Here is a 22,238-nt window from a genome sequence, read left to right on the forward strand (position 1 = left end):
GTCGATTACAAAATAAATCAATGCTTCAACATTCTTTACTGCTCAGTGCATACTTACTTATGGGACTTCTTCATATTTCCTCCATCGGGATCCTCTCCACAGTCATATGCCTGGATAGTAAAGGTATACTCTTTCTGTAACTCACAGTCCATCTTCTCTTTTGAACGTATGACACCTTCACCGGTGGTTTTATCAACCACCACAGCTTCAAATGGTACATTCTGTCCATGAATTCTAAATCCACAAATCTCACCTAGAGTTTTAACAAACAGTAAGTTAGAGCTGGAACCATTATGCATTAAATTAACAAAAAAGTTAATGTGCAACAGCAGTCCAAACTTCACAGCCAGGGATTGTTTTTGTGAGGGTCTGTGGAAAAAGCAAAGCCTGTGCCTTGTTTGGGTGAGTTCTGGGACTTAGTAAAAGGAGCATATGCCTGCCTTCCAGCCACTGGTTTACATTGCATCCATTCATGCAGGAGAGAGAACGAGAACGCGCACGAGAACGAGAGAGAGAGATAGCGCGCGCACGCGAGAGAGAGCGCGAGAGAGAGAGCGCACGAGAGAGCGAGAGAGAGAGAGAGCGCACGAGAGAGCGAGAGCGCACGAGAGACAGAGAGCGAGAGAGCGCGCACGAGAGAGCGAGAGAGAGAGAGCGCACGAGAGAGCGAGAGAGAGAGAGCGCACGAGAGACAGAGAGCGAGAGAGAGCCCACGAGAGACAGAGAGCGAGAGAGAGAGAGCGCACGAGAGACAGAGAGCGAGAGAGAGAGAGCGCACGAGAGACAGAGAGCGAGAGAGAGAGAGCGCACGAGAGACAGAGAGCGAGAGAGAGAGAGCCCACGAGAGACAGAGAGCGAGAGAGAGAGAGCGCACGAGAGAGCGAGAGAGAGAGAGCGCACGAGAGAGCGAGAGAGAGAGAGCGCACGAGAGAGCGAGAGAGAGAGAGAGCGCACGAGAGAGCGAGAGAGCGAGAGCGCACGAGAGAGCGAGAGCGCACGAGAGAGCGAGAGCGCACGAGAGACAGAGCGAGAGAGCGCGCACGAGAGAGCGAGAGAGAGAGAGCGCACGAGAGAGCGAGAGAGAGAGAGCCCACGAGAGACAGAGAGCGAGAGAGAGAGAGCCCACGAGAGACAGAGAGCGAGAGAGAGAGAGCCCACGAGAGAGCGAGAGAGAGAGAGCGCACGAGAGAGCGAGAGAGAGAGAGCGCACGAGAGAGCGAGAGAGAGAGAGCGCACGAGAGAGCGAGAGAGAGAGAGCGCACGAGAGAGCGAGAGAGAGAGAGCGCACGAGAGAGCGAGAGAGAGAGAGCGCACGAGAGAGCGAGAGAGAGAGAGCGCACGAGAGAGCGAGAGAGCGCACGAGAGAGCGAGAGAGAGAGAGCGCACGAGAGAGCGAGAGAGAGAGAGAGAGCGCACGAGAGAGCGAGAGAGAGCGCACGAGAGAGCGAGAGCGCGCGCGCGCACGAGAGAGAGCGAGAGAGAGAGCGCGCACGAGAGAGCGAGAGAGAGAGAGCGCACGAGAGAGCGAGAGAGAGAGCGCACGAGAGAGCGAGAGAGAGAGAGAGAGAGAGCGCACGAGAGAGCGAGAGAGAGAGAGAGAGAGCGCACGAGAGAGCGAGAGCGCACGAGAGAGCGAGAGCGCACGAGAGACAGAGCGAGAGAGCGCGCACGAGAGAGCGAGAGAGAGAGAGCGCACGAGAGAGCGAGAGAGAGAGAGCCCACGAGAGACAGAGAGCGAGAGAGAGAGAGCCCACGAGAGACAGAGAGCGAGAGAGAGAGAGCGCACGAGAGAGCGAGAGAGAGAGAGCGCACGAGAGAGCGAGAGAGAGAGAGCGCACGAGAGAGCGAGAGAGAGAGAGCGCACGAGAGAGCGAGAGAGAGAGAGCGCACGAGAGAGCGAGAGAGAGAGAGCGCACGAGAGAGCGAGAGAGCGCACGAGAGAGCGAGAGAGAGAGAGCGCACGAGAGAGCGAGAGAGAGAGAGAGAGCGCACGAGAGAGCGAGAGAGAGCGCACGAGAGAGCGAGAGCGCGCGCGCGCACGAGAGAGAGCGAGAGAGAGAGCGCGCACGAGAGAGCGAGAGAGAGAGAGCGCACGAGAGAGCGAGAGAGAGAGCGCACGAGAGAGCGAGAGAGAGAGAGAGAGCGCACGAGAGAGCGAGAGAGAGAGAGAGAGAGAGCGCACGAGAGAGCGAGAGAGAGAGAGAGAGAGCGCACGAGAGAGCGAGAGAGCGCGAGAGCGCGCGCGCACGAGAGAGAGAGAGAGAGAGAGCGCGAGAGCGCGCGCGCGCACGAGAGAGAGAGAGAGAGAGAGAGCGAGAGCGCGCGCGCGCACGAGAGAGAGAGAGAGAGAGAGAGAGAGCGCGCGCACGAGAGAGAGAGAGAGAGAGCGCGCGCACGAGAGAGAGAGCGCGCGCACGAGAGAGAGAGCGCGCGCACGAGAGAGAGAGCGCGCGCACGAGAGAGAGCGCGCGCGCACGAGAGAGAGCGCGCGCGCACGAGAGAGAGCGCGCGCGCACGAGAGAGAGCGCGCGCGCACGAGAGAGAGCGCGCGCGCACGAGAGAGAGCGCGCGCGCACGAGAGAGAGCGCGCGCGCACGAGAGAGAGCGCGCGCGCACGAGAGAGAGCGCGCGCGCACATGAGAGAGCGCGCGCGCACGTGAGAGAGCGCGCGCGCACACGAGAGAGCGCGCGCGCACACGAGAGAGCGCGCGCGCACACGAGAGAGCGCGCGCGCACACGAGAGAGCGCGCGCGCACACGAGAGAGCGCGCGCGCACACGAGAGAGCGCGCGCGCACACGAGAGAGCGCGCGCGCACACGAGAGAGCGCGCGCGCACACGAGAGAGCGCGCGCGCACACGAGAGAGCGCGCGCGCACACGAGAGAGCGCGCGCGCACACGAGAGAGCGCGCGCGCACACGAGAGAGCGCGCGCGCACACGAGAGAGCGCGCGCGCACACGAGAGAGCGCGCGCGCACACGAGAGAGCGCGCGCGCACACGAGAGAGCGCGCGCGCACACGAGAGAGCGCGCGCGCACACGAGAGAGCGCGCGCGCACACGAGAGAGCGCGCGCGCACACGAGAGAGCGCGCGCGCACACGAGAGAGCGCGCGCACACGAGAGAGCGCGCGCGCACACGAGAGAGCGCGCGCGCACACGAGAGAGCGCGCGCGCACACGAGAGAGCGCGCGCGCACACGAGAGAGCGCGCGCGCACACGAGAGAGCGCGCGCGCACACGAGAGAGCGCGCGCGCACACGAGAGAGCGCGCGCGCACACGAGAGAGCGCGCGCGCACACGAGAGAGCGCGCGCGCACACGAGAGAGCGCGCGCGCACACGAGAGAGCGCGCGCGCACACGAGAGAGCGCGCGCGCACACGAGAGAGCGCGCGCGCACACGAGAGAGCGCGCGCGCACACGAGAGAGCGCGCGCGCACACGAGAGAGCGCGCGCGCACACATGAGAGAGCGCGCGCGCACGAGAGAGCGCGCGCGCACGAGAGAGAGAGCGCGCGCACGAGAGAGAGAGCGCGCGCACGAGAGAGAGAGCGCGCGCACGAGAGAGAGAGCGCGCGCACGAGAGAGAGAGCGCGCGCACGAGAGAGAGAGCGCGCACGAGAGAGAGAGCGCGCGCACGAGAGAGAGAGCGCGCGCACGAGAGAGAGAGCGCGCGCACGAGAGAGAGAGCGCGCGCACGAGAGAGAGAGCGCGCGCACGAGAGAGAGAGCGCGCGCACGAGAGAGAGAGCGCGCGCACGAGAGAGAGAGCGCGCGCACGAGAGAGAGAGCGCGCGCGCGCACACATGAGAGCGCGCGCGCACGAGAGAGAGCGCGCGCACGAGAGAGAGAGCGCGCACACGAGAGAGAGCGCGCACACGAGAGAGAGAGCGCGCACACGAGAGAGAGAGCGCGCGCACGAGAGAGAGAGCGCGCGCACGAGAGAGAGAGCGCGCGCACGAGAGAGAGAGCGCGCGCACGAGAGAGAGCGCGCGCACGAGAGAGCGCGCGCGCACGAGAGAGCGCGCGCGCACGAGAGAGAGCGCGCGCACGAGAGAGAGCGCGCGCACGAGAGAGAGCGCGCGCACGAGAGAGAGCGCGCGCACGAGAGAGAGCGCGCGCACGAGAGAGAGCGCGCACACGAGAGAGAGAGCGCGCGCACGAGAGAGAGAGCGCGCACGAGAGAGAGCGCGCGCACGAGAGAGAGAGCGCGCGCACGAGAGAGAGAGCGCGCGCACGAGAGAGAGCGCGCGCACGAGAGAGAGAGAGCGCGCACGAGAGAGAGAGCGCGCGCACGAGAGAGAGAGAGCGCGCGCACGAGAGAGAGAGCGCGCGCACGAGAGAGAGAGCGCGCGCACGAGAGAGAGAGCGCGCGCACGAGAGAGAGAGAGCGCGCGCACGAGAGAGAGAGCGCGCGCACGAGAGAGAGAGCGCGCGCACGAGAGAGAGAGCGCGCGCACGAGAGAGAGAGCGCGCGCACGAGAGAGAGAGCGCGCGCACGAGAGAGAGAGCGCGCGCACGAGAGAGAGAGCGCGCGCACGAGAGAGAGAGCGCGCGCACGAGAGAGAGAGCGCGCGCACGAGAGAGAGAGCGCGCGCACGAGAGAGAGAGCGCGCGCACGAGAGAGAGGGAGAGAGAACGAGACAGGCATTTCACAGGAGTACTTAGACAGCAATAACTTGTAACATACAGCCATGACTGTTGGCATCTTCTATACCAAGCTACTGGACAAAGCTTGGCTGCCTATTCTGATCAAGACAAAAAGTTAAGAGAGCAAAGTTAAGTCTGAGATGTACAAGCATTTGATATAGGTTCAGCACAGTCTCACAAATACTGTCAAAACTCATTACTTTTACGTGAAATTAAGTCTTCCTGTGTAATGTATCTGTCCACAATTGGGAGACCAAGACAAACCACTGGATGGCAATTCAGCATTAGAAATATCAGTTTGATATCCAATTCCAGGACTGAATACCTAGCATACGTTATGCTCATTTCAGTAAATGCACCAGCCCTTTTGACAAGTTGTAAAGGGTTGAGTGTGAAACACCCAACTTGGGTAACACATCACTGGGTTCAAAATGGTTAGTGTTATCTCCAACTGATCTCAAAAGACAATCTCCCTGAAAGGATTTTAAGAAATTAGAAAACAGCCAAATATAGGAACATAAATTCTCAAATTCAGTATTACAGAAAGGACAGGCACCAAACTTCCAACCTACATTTTCCACAAACAGAGCAAAATTGCAAAGAGGATATTGAAAAAAAACTGGATGACAGACTAACTCTAATAAGCCTATGATATTAGTAGACAAAAGTCTAATCAAAAGTATGATTTCACAGCAATAGTGCACAGGCTCCAAAATCAAAACTACAGGAGTGTCTCTACTAAAACTAATAGTTAGACTTTCTGGAAACTCCAATAGAAATAGTCTCTTGTTAAATATCCACGATAAAATTCTGCAATACATTTTAGTCAATTTGCATCATGCTTTTCCTTTCTCACTTCTGAAATTATCCAACTATCAAGCTATTATTCAACCATTAAACCCCCTAAGAAACTTCAGTCTTAGCATAAAACATTGGCTAATGAACTTCAATGCAATCCTAGTCTTTAAACAATGTCCAGATATGCACACTTCCAACTAGGATTTTTTCAACAATCAGTAACAGGATGCAAACTGATTTTCCCATTTCAGTTAGCCGTTGATAACATTCCTATCACTTTGGCTCAAGATAAGCAGCAGCAGCAAGCAAAACAAAAATCTGGCCTCATTTAATGGTTCGACCATTTACTTAACCTATTCCTTCCTCAAGCTACTTATCTCTTGTGGTTTTGTATAAAAATACAAACCAAATATAAATTTGGAGGGAGGACAACATTACACAGCAGGGAACAAATAAAACGAAATGCAGATTTGAGACCTGGTCTTTTTTGCATTCTTGTTAACTCATTGAATTGCAATGATATCCTTTATCACCAGCCATGCTACATTCTAAAGCATTTGATATTCGTGGATTAAGTCGAAAGGATGATCGAGGCAAATGTGGAAATCAATTTCTGCACAAATAGATTGCGAATGAATAACTAATGTCTGGACTCTTTCAATTGAGTGACAATGGCCAGGGCTTCAGCATTTCCTGTTCATCTTAATATATTTGAGTATTTTTACCATCAAACACAATATTGCTTTGTATGCATCCTGAAAGCTGTCAAAAGGGTTAGCACAAGAGTATTTATTTAAAATGTGTTCAAAAATTTATACTCGGGTCAAAGAGGGGTTAGGTTCAATAGAATCTCCTTAAGAGGGGAAAATGGAAAGGATGTCAAACAACTGATATTTCTAACAAACGCTTTAAAATTAAACGTTGCATCCAGTCATTTTTGCAGATAAACCTGGATAACAATGGGGAATAAAACTGATGACAGGATTTGCTGTTCAAGTGCTGATTCCCCATTTTATGACCAGAGTTAGTGAGTTAATATAATTGTTCATGATGAATGAAAGAAAGAACCCAGGTATCACCTTGTTTGGTGAATGTCACCTCATACCTCTCTATAAGGGGAAGAAAAGATAAACAGAGATCAGTCATCGAGATAAGGAATTAAAAGGGTGAAGACAGGGACTAAGTCAAAGGATAAATGTAAATACAAAGCAATTGATATTCAAGCTCATCTGCGCTCTATTCACAGCAATTTTTAAAATTACTTTCCAGGCTTTTCAAACAGTTCAAAAATATTGCTCAAATCACTGGAATTCCCAGGTTACAAAGATAATCTTAAAATATTGAAAACAATAATATTTTTAAAAACATACTAACCTTAACCATTCCAGGCACTGTAAAGACACTTTACATGAAAAAATGAAAAATTACCTAACGTGACTCAGAACTTAGTAACATATTAGAAAATAATATCTTCTCCATATTACAGTATCGCCCAACGTAGAGTAGAAAACAGTCAAGACTACTATTGCTATATACACTGCATCTTGTGTATATGATGAGTGCAAAATCTTTATCTCAAACTAACTTCATTTAGACAAGGTAAAAATCAATATTTGAATGTTGTTATTAACATGGATACTTCTAATACTACATTTTAATTCAATGTTTCCACTAAGTATTCAACATCTAAGAATAAACATTGCTTAATCTTGCAGTTGTACATAGTACAAGAGTTACAATGATGCTGCATAAATAACTTGTATATAACCGAACGCTAAATTTAAAATATGTCTTCCATTTGAAACTTCAGTCATTCTTCTCCTGAAGCATAAAAGTTCTCTCAATTGGCGTCATCAGATGCAATACAATAAATATTCAAGATAGACTTTAAAATGACATTTTATACCTCTCTCAGTAAACATCCATTATTTTTCAATAAAAACAGTTAACAGGATAATTCAAAAAGGGAACTGCCATGAAGTTTTGAAAACTCAATCAACACCAAAACCAGCCCAGAACAGAGACCAAAAATAGATTATTTAGCTGTTATTTCCACCTGTTTTGCAATTCTAATTTTAATGCAGTGAGGGGTTCTAAAGTTCAGGAAACCTGCTTCTGAATGAAGATATGAAATGCAGGACAGGTACATGTCTTCATAGGACTGCTTGTAGCGAAGGAGCGTGAACACTATCCCTTACCCAGATTAATCAACATCTACAGTCTGGAGCTACAACTTTACCCACCGTACAGCTTTCAATCTGGCTGGCAGCAGACTGGAAGTGTGGTTCTTCCAAAGAAATCCACACATCTGTGCCAGAGTTTTTTTTTTAAAAATGGGACTAGTGAGATTTCCATTTTGGTTTCTGGTCTTGAAGTTTCTTCCCCTCAAAATTATTCCAATAACGATTCTATGCGTCACTTCACCTAGTATAGGAAGAGGATAGTGGAGGATTTAATTTGGGAAATAACTATGGAATTGAGGCGCAAAAGATGGAAATGAGCAAGAATGACAGAAGACAAAGTGCTCAACGAGACAAAATAGGTTACCAATTTTGGAAAGGTTGCAACAGCTGCAACGGATATGGTGGATGTTGCAGAGGCAAGTTTTAATTCCCAAACAGCAGAATGGCAGGAGAAATGGTAAATGATCATTAACAGAAATCAGAAATTTTGACAGTGGGACAACTAGAGTAGATCATTGAATAGGAAAGAAAAGAAAGTTGACGAGTTGAGGAACATTGCAGCTAAAAGCAACAGGAAAATTTGCACAGTGAAGTAGCAATGACTGAGAAATGCAAATTGTGCGCTTCATACATGAGTGTCAAGGTTAGTGTGTTGTCAGTACCATAGAGGGGGACTGGAAGTATTTCAGAAATCCTGGCTTGAAAAGGAAAAGAATCAGAGATAGGCTGAGAAAGAAAATCCAACCATGATAGCAGCTGAAGACCATCTCAGGGCCTGGGTCTAGAGAAGAGGCTGATCCTTTCAGAATTTAAATTAAATAGAAATAACTTTCAAAGGCAGTTTGCATAGCAGAGCTGAGCAACTTTATTTTTCATTTTACACATTTGTGTGAAAACTAAGATCATATTTTCAATTGGTAGACAGAGGAATTTCAAAAAGCATTTTAATTTTCAAAACCTTTTCTCCTTATTCCTTTACCCTCACCACCCCCCCCCCCCCCCCCTCCCCCTCCACAAGTTAAGGACATAGGACTCATCATGCATCATTTATTTGGAACCGTGCAGTTATTTGTATTAATTAATTAGTGGGCCGATCAATTTGATGGTGCAGATCAAAAGGATTAATGCCTTGCATTTACTGAAATGCTACACAACTGTTGGAATGTTGACACCACCTGTCCTGCAACATGTTTAAGTTTATTAACTTATTTGGTATAAGTGCAAAAAAACTGAATGAGGATGGTGATATAAAAACAGACTGATTTAAGTACAAAATTTCTGGCTGAATCAAAAGCTAGCTTTTGGAGCAACTGACATTACAGTAAATTAAAGCTCTAGATTACAGACAGTGGATGTGAGGGGTGCTTAATATACGCTCAACACAAATCTCAATGTTTCCAAACTGGAAATAAACTAGAAAACTGCAGATGATATTTATTTTGTAAACTGTACTTTAAGTTCTCCCCAAAAATCTCTTCACTCAGTGTGCTGAATGTGAGTATGCAAACACAAGTTAGAGAGGAAATGTTACAAATTCAATGAATTGGAGTTGCATACATTTTACAAGTGAAAGAAATGAAAGTGATTGAGAAGGTATTTTGGAAGGATCCTTGATGAGTTACTGGAGTGCAAGAGGATGATGATATACACACTTTTGCTACTGTTTAACCCAAGTCAGTAGAGCGAATGAATGTTGAAGATGATGGATGGGGTGCCAATCAAGAAGGATGCTCTGTTCTGGATGGTGGCAAACTTCACAAGTACAACTGGAACTACACTCAACCAGGTAAGGGGAGAGTACACCATCACATTCCTGACTTGTGCCTTTTAGATGATACAGACATTGGGAAGGTGTTAAGTTACTGTGTACAATCTGGCATGCTCTTGGAGGTATGATATGTGTGCAGCTGGTCTAATTCAGTATCAGCTCACTGTACCTCAGACCCAATGATGGAGGGAAGGTCATTGATGAATTAGCTGAAGATGGTTAGGCTTAGGACAATCTGAGGTACTCGTTTACTGGTATCCTTGGACTGAGATGCTTAAACTCTTCCTTTGATCTTGGTGTGACTTCAAACAGTGGACACTACTGGGCGGCACGGTGGCTCAGTGGTTAGCACTGCTGCCTCACAGCGCTAGAGATCCGGGTTCAATTCCCGTCTTGGGCAACTGTGTGTGGAGTTTGCACATTCTCCCAGTGTCTGTCTCCGGGTGCTCCGGTTTCATCCCACAGTCCAAAAATGTGCAGGTTAGATGAATTGGTCATGCTTAAATTGCCCGTTAGGTGAAGGGGTAAATGTAGGGGAATGGGTCTGGGTGGGTTGCTCTTCGGAGGGTCGGTGTGGACTTGTTGGGCCGAAGGGCCTGTTTCCACACTAAGTAAATTTAAAAAAAATTAAAGACAGTTACATCTGTATGAGATGCAAATGTTAGCATCATGTAATCCAGGATTAAGCAGTTTTTTTTACAATGCAATTTCTTTTACATTATTTCATTACCCAAAAAAAAATTCATCCATCCGCTGTACTAAAATGTAGAATGTGCTGCGTTGTAAATATTTTTAACTGACTTGCTGGCTTGACACCTCTGAAACAGGTGGTACTTGAACCTAGGGCTTCTGGCCCAGGTTAGGAGACTATCACTGTCCCACAAGGCCCCCAAATGCGGAGTTATACTCTTGCTGTATAGACATCAATATCCCTAGAAGTGACCTGCAGAGATAGCTGTGCTTTAGTTGATGCTCAAAACTGTTTTGCCTTCAGTCAGCTGCTACTTCAGATGGGGTCGGGGGATGAAGGGAAAGAAAAAAAGGACCAACATCTTTCAACAACATAAATAATAGTGAACAACCCAAACAAAAACAGCCAGCCACTGGAATACTTTAATTGAGGTGTTTGCTGCATTAAAAGTTAGTTACCTCTACAGATTCACTTTGTGCAAAGGTTTTATGCTTCAGGTAATCTTAAATGCTAATCACAAGCTATTTTCAAATGCACTTTTAATCGACTTCATTAAAATATAGTACTCATATTGGGGTGGCAGGACTTGTTACTTTGATGAAAACATCACAGACTTGAAGCATCAACTCTTTAGCTCTTCACCAATGTTGTCAAACCTGTTAATTAAATCTTAACAAGTTGGAGAAGTAGGCTATTCAACCCATCGTGTTTTCTTTGCCATTCAATGAAGTCTCAGCTGATCTGATTATCCCCAACTTCACTTCCCAACATAATCTTTTGTTCCTTACAACAAGTCGTTCTGCTATAGTGCAGCAAATTCACATTAACCAAACACGCAATGCAATTGACAAATTGGGGACACTTTCTAAAGTGCGAATTTTTAAAACGTGTTGGCTATAATGCAATTACATAGCCAACATTAAGCGCTGTTTCTAAAGCATGATTTTTCTATGTGGGGTTGCACAAGAACGCAACCATCGCATTGTTTCAGCCATGAATCTTTAGCAAAGCCTAGATAGCCTCTGATAAAGAATTCCTCAGAATGACTTTCCACAGAGGAAATTCTTTGTCTGTCCTAAGATGAACTCAGGATTAAGCCATCTGGTTCTCGATTCTCCTACAAGGGGAAGCAACTTCTCTCCATCTACCCTGTCAAGCTCCCCAAGAATCTTGTTTCAATATGGTCTCATCTCATTCTTAAGCTCAAGTACAAGCCCAACTTACTCAAGCCCTCATCAGAAAAACCCCTCCATACTTGGATCAATCTAGTGAACCTTCTCTGGACTGCCTCCAATGGCAGTATATCTTTTCTTAGATAAGGAGCCCAAAAATATTCAGTATTCTAACTGTAATCTGACTAGCACCTTGTATTTTTAGCAAGTGCCCTTTAACCTCCCTAGTTTTATATTCCATTTCTTTTGAAAAAAGGCCAACATTTAATTTGCCGTCCCTATTACCAGCTGAACTTGTGCATGAATCACAAAACTAGCATACAATCCATAAATCCCTGTGTGGCTGCTTAATGTACCTAACTCCCCAGTTCAATAATATTCAGCTTTTCTATTCTTCCTGCCAAAGTGGATAATCTCGCATTTTCCCATATTACATTTCACCCATTCACTTAACCTGTCTATATTCCTTTGTAGCCTTTGTGGTATTCTATTGGTCTTCCCACTGATTTTTTAAAATTATCTGCCAATGTGACAATAATAAATTCATGTCTTCCACAAGCCATTAAGACAAATTATAATGGATTGTGGCCCCAGCACTGCTCCCTGCGGCACTCTACTAGTTACAGGCTATGCTGAAAATGCACCTTTATCCTAACTATCTTCTACTGGTTAGCCAATCTGTTATTCATGCTGGCACTCTACTAGTTACAGGCTATGCTGAAAATGCACCTTTATCCTAACTATCTTCTACTGGTTAGTCAATCTGTTATTCATGCTAACATAATATCTCCAACTTTATATGCTACATGTACCTTTTGAAAATCTACCCCATCCTGTGTGTTACTGCCTTAACAGGCTTTGAATAAAGTTTGTCAAGTATGACCCCTTCTTGAAGTCATACCGACTCTTCCTCTAATATCTACTTCTAAATGCGCTGCCATTAATTCCATCTTTTAATAGACTTGAGCATTCTCCTAATCGCACATTAAGCTAACTTGCTTATGGTTATCATCTGCTTTGTCTCCCTTCCTTTATCAATAAATGAATTATATTGGCAGTTTTCCCATCCCTTCCCCACGGTCTAAGGATTCTTGGAAGGCTGTTAACCAGGGCATCAACTATCTCTGTAGCCACTTTAAAAAAAATTCAAGGATGCAACCCATTAGTTCAAGAGGAGAAAGTGAGGTCTGCAGATGCTAGAGATCAGAGCTGAAAATGTGTTGCTGGAAAAGCGCAGGTCAGGCAGCATCCAGGGAACAGGAGAATCGACGTTTCGGGCATAAGCCCTTCTTCAGGATTAGTTCAAGAGGGCCTCAGTTTTTAGCACTATCGGTTTCCTTAGGAAGTCTTCTCTAGAGAAATTTATTATGGTTACTATCTTCCTTACTTTAGGCCCCTTGATTATTTACTGTCTTTGGAATGTTATTGATGTCTTCTATTGTGAAGCTTGATGCAAAATATTGATTCAACTCCTCTATTTTCTGATTTCTCGTTATTTCCCCAGATTATTTTCCAAAGATTTATTTCCACTTTGGCCTCTTTTCATTTCGTTTTTGATATATTTATTCTATCCTGTACTAGCAAAGCTAAATCCGCCACCCTTTACTTCTTGACTATACTTTCAAAAGAGTTATATATATGAACATTTGTTTCCCAACTTTCATCCAGATTTTCAGTCTTTTTTGATTTCAGACATTCAGTTTCCATACTATTTTGCTTTCTTGCTATACAGAAAACAACTTGTGTTCCGAATTTATTTTTATAGAGACGGAGAGAAGAAATAAAAGTTAAGAGTGTTTTGTAGTTTGGGTGCGACATACAAGATGAGTAGTGGTGTGAAGCAATTAGAACTTACAATTACTATATTGAACTCCATATCCATGACACAAAATACAAGAATCCTGTGTACGACTGAACTATAGTTAGCAATTTTTTGCTTAGCAACTCATTTAACCAAGTCATGCAATTCTACAAAAAGGAAAAACATGGCGAAGAAATCCATGGAGTGGAGCAATAAAACCTGAAGTAATGTTGTTAAATCAAGTTCAGCGAGACTCTATTCATTGAAGTTAAGTTGAGACTATTTAGATTCAAGCTTTATCATGAAATAATTTTTGTGGCATTTTTAAAAAATATATTTCCAGACAAAATATGCAACTCAGAATTTTGATTGAAGGAAAATATCAGGTCTATTTACATACCTGCATAATGTAGAGGTGCATCTTTATCCAAGGCAATTAGTGGAGGATCCAGCAAGACTGAGACATCATTTTCTGTAACAATACCATGATATGTAGTTTCTATCCATGGCTTGTGCTTGTTAACTACAGGAAAGAAAACATCACTGGTTGACGAAAGCCAGGATTTTATGCATACTGCATTACACAATCTAAGTTCTGAATATACAAATTGTGAAATTTGTTTGTTGCATTTAGAATCCAATCCAAAATTTTCAAATGTTGAACTAAATAACGAGATATGCCAATGTAGTCAAATAATAAGTCCTTGAAGTTGACATCTGTGCAACTACTTATCACCAAAGTTGTTCTTACTCCCTTGACTGCAAGAATGCAGTTTCATAGTTCCTTGAAAGGACAGTCTCAGGTAGGTAGGATAGCGAAGGCATTTAGTATGATTTCCTTTATTGGTCAGAGTTGGGAGGTCATGTTGCAGCTGTACAGGACATTGGTTAGGCCACTTTTGGAATAGTATGTGCAATTCTGGTCTCCCTACCATCAAAAGGATGGATTTTGTAAAAATTGAATGGGTTCAGAAAAGATTTACAACGATGCTGCCAGGGTTAGAGGGTTTGAACTATAGGGAGAGGTTGAATAGGCTGGGGCTGTTTTTCCTGGAGCAGCCGAGAGTGAGAGGCGACCTTAGGAGGTTCATAAAATCATGAGGGGCAAGGACAAGGTAAATAGACAATGCCTTTTCCTTTGGGTGAGGAAATCCAGAACTAGAGCGCATAGGTTTAGGGTGAGGAGGGGGGGAGATTTTAAAAGGGGCCTATTGGTCAGCTTTTTTCACAGAAGGTGGTGCGTGTATGGAATGAGCTGCCAGAGGAAATGGTGGAGGTTGGCACAATTACAACATTTAAAAGGCATCTGGATGGCTATATGAATAGGAAGAGTTAGAGGGTTATGGGCCAAATGGGACTAGATTAATTTAGGATATCTGGTTGGCATAGACAAGTTGGACTGAACGGTCTGTTTCCATGCTGTGCACCTGATGAGATTAGATTAGATTCCCTACAGTGTGGACACAGCCATTTGGCCCAACAAGTGCACATCGACCCTCTGAAGCATAACCCACCCAGACCCAATTCTTTCCAACTAAAGCATCTAATACTCTGGGCAATTTACTGTGGCCAATCCACCTGACCTGCACATCTTTGCATCGTGGGAGGTACCCAGAGCACCTGGAGGAACCCCACGCAGATACGGGGAGAATGTCTGTGTGGAGTTTGCACAGTCACCTGAGGCTGGAATTGAACCCAGGTCCCTGGCGCTGTGAGGCAGCAGTGCTAACCACTAAGCCACTGTGCCACCCTAAACAGTATCACTCTATAACCACACAATTATGTGCTTTTTACCTTCAAACCTGTCATATCACATTTGTCCAGCCACAATTCTTAGGAAGAAAACAGTAGCACTTGATCTTAAAATATACATATCTCTGAGCAAGTCTGTCTTGAGAGAGGAGCTGATGCAGCAGGGTGATAGCAGCTCAATACTAAAACTAGAGTTATTTACTTGCAAAAGAGAATTTAATAAACATGCAACTGGGTTACTCAAACCAGAAGTATTAGACAAATTCCACATAAACCTGTTTAGCCAATGGTTTAAGTTTATACCCCTATTGATCCAGTGAAGTACAAATATCGACTTGAATTACTATAGGGTTATTGAACTCATGTTGACTGCAAAAGAGGGAGTACAGCCTAGTCCTGATTATAGTGTGACTGCTTACAAAAGGAGATCACACCAGGCTGGGGAGATCAGTAAAAATGTAAATATTTGGAAATAAAAGTTTTTTCCTTAAAAACCCACCCTCTTCCAAATCAATTCTGATTTAATCTAAAAGTATCTATTTTGAAGGCAATTGCTCAATCATTTTGTATTTAATTCTTAAGACGACACATGGTTCCAATCCAATGTCCTAAACACTATATTTGAGGATGACATGGGTATAGTTCTTAGGGTTAAAAGCATCAGAGAGTGTGGGGTGAAAGCGGTAACAGGATCAGTCATCATACCAAATGGCAGAGCAGCCTCAAAAGGCCGAACAGCCTACTCCTGTTCCTACTGTCTACAATTTAACTGTCCCTCGATTGGAGGATGCTTTCTACCAATTACATGTTTTTGCTGTGGGTCTTCAAAGGAAGAGAAGATAGGAGCAATTTAGGCCACAGTCCATTAGGCCCACTCCATTTAACATAATGATATTCATCTTCTATCTCAATGTCATACTCTTGTTTTCTCCCCATATCAAATTTCTATTTAGCACCCAGAAATTAGTTCCTTTCTTAAAAAGTGACTTCACCTCCACAGCCTTCCATGGTAGAAAATTGCATAGGTTCAACACCTGTTGAGTAAAGAAACTTCTCATCAGTTCAGGTCTACCTGTATCAAGACATTGACCCATTTTTGTGAGCACCCAGACCAGGGGAAACATCTTCCCTGCATTCTGTCTGTCCAGGTCTATCAGAGTAATACATATGAGAGCCCCACTCAATCTAAACCATGAATATAGGCCAAGTCAATCCAATCTTTCATCATACCACACACCTGCCATCTCAGGAATCATCATCTGGAGAACTTTTGCTGCATTCCTGCCATTGCCATCATTTTCTTGGGTAAAGAGACCAAAACTGAACACATTCCAGGTGCAGTCTAAGGTCTAGTATAGCTACTATAAGACTTTGTTGCTCCGGTACTCAAATCTGCTAGCAGTGAAGGTCAACATTCCCAGCAGCACGCTGGTTTGCAATGACCTTTGTAAATCGTAATAACTTAATATCGATGTAAGTAATACACAGCCAGTGTTTCTCCCTCCCATCCATCCCACAGCCCCCAAAAGTGGAGAACCTCACCTTTATCTACATTATACTGCAGCCATACATTTGCCAACTCACTTTATTTGTCCAAATCACCCGAAGACACTTTACATCCTCAACACAACCCAACTATGCATCAGCAAACTTGGAAATATTACATTTGATTCCCTCATCCAATACAGATAGTTTTTTTATAATGCGATGGTTATGTTCTTATGCAACTCTGTTATAAAACCTTTTTAGAAGTTTTAAAAGTTTGTGCTTCAGAAACAGTGCCCCCAATTTGTCAATTGCATTACAGCAATTCGCATTAACGAAATATGTTATAGTGGAACAACCTGGACATAATGTGCAAAGCTAGGCCAAAGTACTAAACTGTGGTATCTCAGTCATCTTTCACTCAAAAAAAACCATTATTCCTACTCAATTCCCTGATTGCTAGAACAGATTGAGAACTGATGAACAATGTATCCACAGTCTCATGTGATTTGATATTGCACAATAAACCTCCTTTACAGGGCTTTTTCAATAGCTTTCCAATCCAAATACAAGGGAACCTCAATTATCTGAATGAGATGGGCGGGCACTATTTCATTTCGGATAATCAATTATTCAGTTAAACCAATTAAATGCCTTTCCTATGGGGCTCGGAGTTTTAAAAGCCTGCTTCCCTTCCCGTTCAGCAGACTGCCACCCCACCCACCCACTCCCCAATCCCGTCCAGCCCCATGCCCCTGCCCGCCATCCAGCCACACCCCCACCCGCCAACCCCGTCCCCAACACCACATTTCTCCCCCACCACCCCCGTTCCTGTATACCAAATCCACTAGCTCACATGATTGAGTCGACTGATTCTCAACCTGCAGCTTTCAATAGGGGGCACCATGACCCACAAAAGGTTTTTCTGGTGTTGCTCTACCTCCTGGTTAAGGCATTTAGAGCCTGTGTTGCATCTTGATTTACATATTGCGAAGTTGAATGACCAGCAAGTTTCTCCCAGATATTAATCTCCATGCCACTGTACTTCAAGGAGAACCCAGTGCCTTTCCAGGATTTGTTTTGCCCTCCCCTAGAATACTGGTCATTTCAAAATAGGATCTGCTGGGGAAAAGGTGTTTTTCAGACATTCAGTGTGGAATCCAAATAGATAGGAAAGGCGTTAAATGAATATTTTATCAGTATTCACACAGGAAAAAGATAACACACTGTCGAGGAGAGTAATGAGAGGTAGGCTTATAGACTAGATGGGATTGAGGTTCATAAGGTGGTGGCGTGAGCAATTCTGCAAAGTGTGAAAATAGACAAGTCCCCTGGGCCAGATGGGATTTATCCGGGGATTCTCTGGGAAGCTAGAGAGGAGATTGCAGAGCCTTTGGCTTTGATCTTTATATCGTCATTGTCTACAGGAGCAGTGCCAAAAGACTGGAGGATAGCAAATGTTGCGCCCCTTGTTCAAGAAGGGGAGTAGAGACAACCCTGGTAATTAGAGTCAGAGGTACAGCATGGAAACAGACCCTTCGGTCCAACCCGTCCATGCCAACCAGATATCCCAACCCAATCTAGTCCCACCTGCCAGCACCCGGCCCATATCCCTCCAAACCCTGCCTATTCATATACCCAATCAAATGCCTTTTAAATGTTGCAATTGTACCAGCCTCCACCATTTCCTCTGGCAGCTCATTCCATACAGGTACCACCCTCTGAAAAGGTTGCCCTTAGGTCTCTTATATCTTTCCCCTCTTACCCCAAACCCTCTAGTTCTGGACTCCCCGACCCCAGGAAAAGACTTTGTCCATTTCTCCTATCCATGCCCTCATGATTTTGTAAACCTCTCGAAGGTCACCCCTCAGCCACCGACACTCAAGGGAAAACAGCCCCAGCCTGTTCAGCCTCTCCCTGTAGCTCAGACCCTCCAACCCTGGCAACAACCTTGTAAATCTTTTCTGAATCCTTTCAAGTTTCACAACATCTTTGTGATAGGAAGGCGATCAGAATTGCATGCAATATTCCAACAGTGGCCTAACCAATGTCCTGTACAGCCGCAGCATGACCTCCCAACTCCTGCACTCAATACTCTGACCATCTTTATGCGTTAAGACAATCAGCACTTCCTCCTCTGTAATATGGACATTTTTCAAGGTGTCACCATCTATTTCCCTACATTCTATATCTTCCATATCCTTTTCCACAGTAAATGCTGATGCAAAATACTCATTTAGTATCTTCCCCATTGTTTGCGGCTGCATACAAAGGCCACCTTGTTGATCTTTGAGGGGCCCTATTCTCTCCCTAGTTACTCTTTTGTCCTTAACGTATTTGAAAAAACCCTATGGATTCTCCTTAATTCTATTTGCCAAAGCTATCCCATGTCCCCTTTCTGCCCTCCTGATTTCCCTCAAGTATACTCCTACTGCCCTTTATACTGAGGATTCACTCGATCTATCCTGTCTGTACCTTAACCAAACGCTCAATTTCTTTAATCATCCAGCATTCCCTATACCTACCAGCCTTTCCTTTCACCCTAATAGGAATATACTTTCTCTGGATTCTAGTTATCTCACATTCGTGAAGGCTTCCTATTTTCCAGCCATCCTTTTACCTGCGAACAGCTGCACATTATAGACCTGTGAGCCTTACATCGGTTATGGGTAAAGTGTTGGAAAAGGCTATAAAAGATAGGATTTATCTGGAAAGGAGTAATTTGATTAGGGATAGTCAACACTGTTTTGTGATGGGTAGGCAGTGCCTCACAAACCTTATTGACTTCATTGAGAAGGTAATCAAACAGGTGGATGAGGGTAAAGCAGTTAATGTGGTGTATATGGATTTCAGTAAGGCATTTGATAAGGATCCCCATGGTAGGCTATTGCAGAGAATTGAGGCATGGGATTGAGGGTGATTTAGTGGTTTGGATCAGAATTTGGCTAGCTCAAAAGGCGACAGAGGGTGGGGGTTGGTGGGACATGTTCATCCTGGAGTTCAGTTACTGGTGGTGTACCACAAAGATCTGTTTGGGGCCACTGCTGTTTGTCAGTTTTATAAGTGACCTAGATGAGGGTGTAGAAGGATGCTAGTAAATTTGCAGATGACACTAAAGTTGGTGGAGTTGGGGATAGTGCGGAAGAATGTTGCAGGTTTCAGAGGGACATAGATAAGCTGCAGAGCTGGGCTGAGGGGTGGCAAATGGAGTTTAATGTGGGGAAGTGAGAGGTGTTTCACTTTGGAAAGAGTAACAGGAATGCAGAGTACTGGACTAATGGTAAGATTCTTGCTAGTGTGGACAAGCATAGAGATCTATGTCCATGTACATAGATCCATGAAAGTTACCACCCAGGTTGATAGGGTTGTTAAGATGACAGTGTGTTAGCTTTTATTGGTAGAGGGATTGCGTTTCGGAGCCATATGGTCATGAAGCATACAAAACTCTGGTGCAGCTGTACTCTGCGTATTGCATACAGTTCTGGTCACCGCATTATAGGAAGGATGTGGAAGCATTGGAAAGGATGTAGAAGTGATTTACCAGGATATTGCCCGGTATGGAGGAAAGGTCTTAAGGAAAGGCTTTTCATTAGAAAAGGTTTGGGAGGTGACTTAATAGAGACATACAAGATAATCAGAGGATTAGATAGGATGGACAATGACAGCCTTTTTCCTCAGATGGTGATGGCTAGCACGAGGGAACAAGCTTTAAATTGAGAGGTGATAGATATAGGACTGATGTCAGAGGTAGGTTCTTTACTCAGTAAGAAGGGATGCAACGTCCTGCCTGCAACAGCAGCAGACTTTCCAACTTTAAGAGCATTTAATTGGTCATTGGATAAACAGATAATAATGGAATAGTGTAGGTTAGGTGGGGTTCAAATTGGTTTCACAGGTCAGTGCAACATCAATGACCAAAGGGCCTGTACTGCGCCGTAATGTTTTATGTTTATTCAAAAACAAAATGTCCAATCCACTGTAGTTAATTGTGCAGGCATTATGCTTAAATGCTTGTAGAACTGCTTCAATAAGGGTATTAACATTTGTTCAATGGTCATCCTGTTGAATACACTGTAGATGCTTTGCTGGAATTTTTCTAACGCTCGCACGTCACTGACACAGCCCAGATCTCACTGCAGCCAGTGATATTGACATCTGCTTTGAGCAGGAGGTCTTTTGTTGACTCGTAGAGGTATTTGTTGTTAAATACTCACATCTACAGTTCATTGAAGGCTAAGCTAACATAGCTGATCCTGTGTCAATATTGGCCTTTTTGAGAAAAGTGGTCACAGATATGGGAATCGTTCAATATATTTTGAGGTAGAATATTTAAAAATTGATTAGATCTGGATTGAGGAGTTTTGTTTTGGCAACATTCAAGGACAGGTTTGTATACAGAACTAAAAAAGACAGTTGCAAATGTAGTGTGGGTTGGGCAATACCACAATAGATGCTTGCATACTGAAGGTCACACATCTATGGTGGTCAGTTTACTTTTAGTACCGAGACTAAAATTGGAGTTTTTGATCTAGTCAGTACAAATCTATCACATAGCTAGCCAATGGAACTAAATTAAAGATACATGGTCAGCATGGATGAGGCTGACTGAAGAATCTGTGTCCATGACATACATCTCTATGACATAGGCTATGAACCAACTTAAACATTCCCTATTTTCGTCCAGGGAGTATATATCCATGGACAGGGATCAGAAGGCATTCAAGACAAAAAAGGTTCATCTCAGCAATTAGGTCAAAAGCCTATTTAGGTATGAGGTACCATGAGTAACTGATAAATGTACTTTGAGATATTTGGAAAAAACTAGATGTTTATATTGAGAATACCTTGCCTTTAACAAAATATAATAAATGCTGTTACAAAGTACAAAGCTACCTTTTTCAAATATTTCCCTGAAGGAATTCAGCTGCAGCAAACTGACCCACTGTTACCTTTCCCAGCTGTGTGCTGCTCTCCAATCTTTCAGTTCTTTCATTCTCGTTTATTTCATCGTTCATATAACAGCTCCACCAGCTGGAGGGGCTTCAGTGGTCACAACCCTGTACTCTAATTCTCTTTCAAAACCTTAGAATCTGCCTTTTTGACAATCAATTTTGATCAAAGCCCATTATTCTCCTACCACTCAGATATTACAAGTAAAGCTCTGTGGGTTGTTCAATACATAAAATGCACCTCAGATGTACCTATACTCAGAACATCACTTTTTTACACGTTACTCATCGTCAAGAGACTGTCGTATAGAGGGAGCAATTTTAAACAGCAAACTTGTACCTGTTAGAAAAACTCAGTCAGGGAGAAAAAAAAAAATCAGCAAATTCAATTAATTTAGGGCTCATACAGAAGGTAACTCATCAGCTGGACTAAATTTGAACCCCAGTTTCTCAGACAAAAGAGCTTTAAATACCACACTCCATTAAGTTTGCTTTGCAATACTTATACTTTTTGCAACATGAAGTCAATTTGAACAAATAAAACGGAATTAATGATGCATGAAAAGAACATGTCTGATTGCAAGCTTCTTTACAATTCAATAGGCATTTTCACTTCATTTTCAAAATCTATTTTTCTCAGTTTGTACCATTCTTTGATACAAGTCAGAAGATTGTGTGTTCAGGCTGCATCTCATACCGGAGTACTTAACCTTGGCTGTTACTGGAGGACATTATATTGGTATTGGTACTATAGTATTATCTTTTGGTTGACAAGGCAAATTTAGAAAATTGTTTCATATTATACCAAGAACAGAACACTTGTGCCCTGGCTGCTACTTGTCCCAACTAATTTCAGCAGAAATAGCTAAGTTTTACATTTCAGTGCTCATTCCAGGCCTTGTCTGCAACATAAACTTCATATAGTGCTTCAAATATAAAATCATTTCCAAGGCATTTCACAGAATCATTACAAAGCCAAGTTTTACACCAAGCACTA

The 22,238-nt window shown here is 44.7% G+C and overlaps 1 protein-coding gene across 1 annotated transcript in view; it reads right to left on the minus strand.

Annotated features, from left to right (window-relative positions):
* The window catches only part of clstn1 (calsyntenin 1), a 93,363-nt gene that overhangs the window by 40,914 nt on the left and 30,211 nt on the right, over positions 1–22,238 (minus strand). The window contains exons 2-4 of the mRNA XM_087980274.1: positions 13,456–13,578; positions 6,520–6,549; positions 58–253 (exon numbers count right to left, since the gene is read on the minus strand). Of these exons, the coding sequence (XP_087836400.1) occupies positions 58–253; positions 6,520–6,549; positions 13,456–13,578 (349 nt within the window). The remainder of the gene's footprint in view (positions 1–57; positions 254–6,519; positions 6,550–13,455; positions 13,579–22,238) is intronic.

This window comes from Chiloscyllium plagiosum, unplaced genomic scaffold (assembly GCF_037043375.1).
Source record: "Chiloscyllium plagiosum isolate Xiang-an unplaced genomic scaffold, Cpla_swu_hap1 HiC_scaffold_37, whole genome shotgun sequence".
Classification (NCBI taxonomy): domain Eukaryota; kingdom Metazoa; phylum Chordata; class Chondrichthyes; order Orectolobiformes; family Hemiscylliidae; genus Chiloscyllium; species Chiloscyllium plagiosum.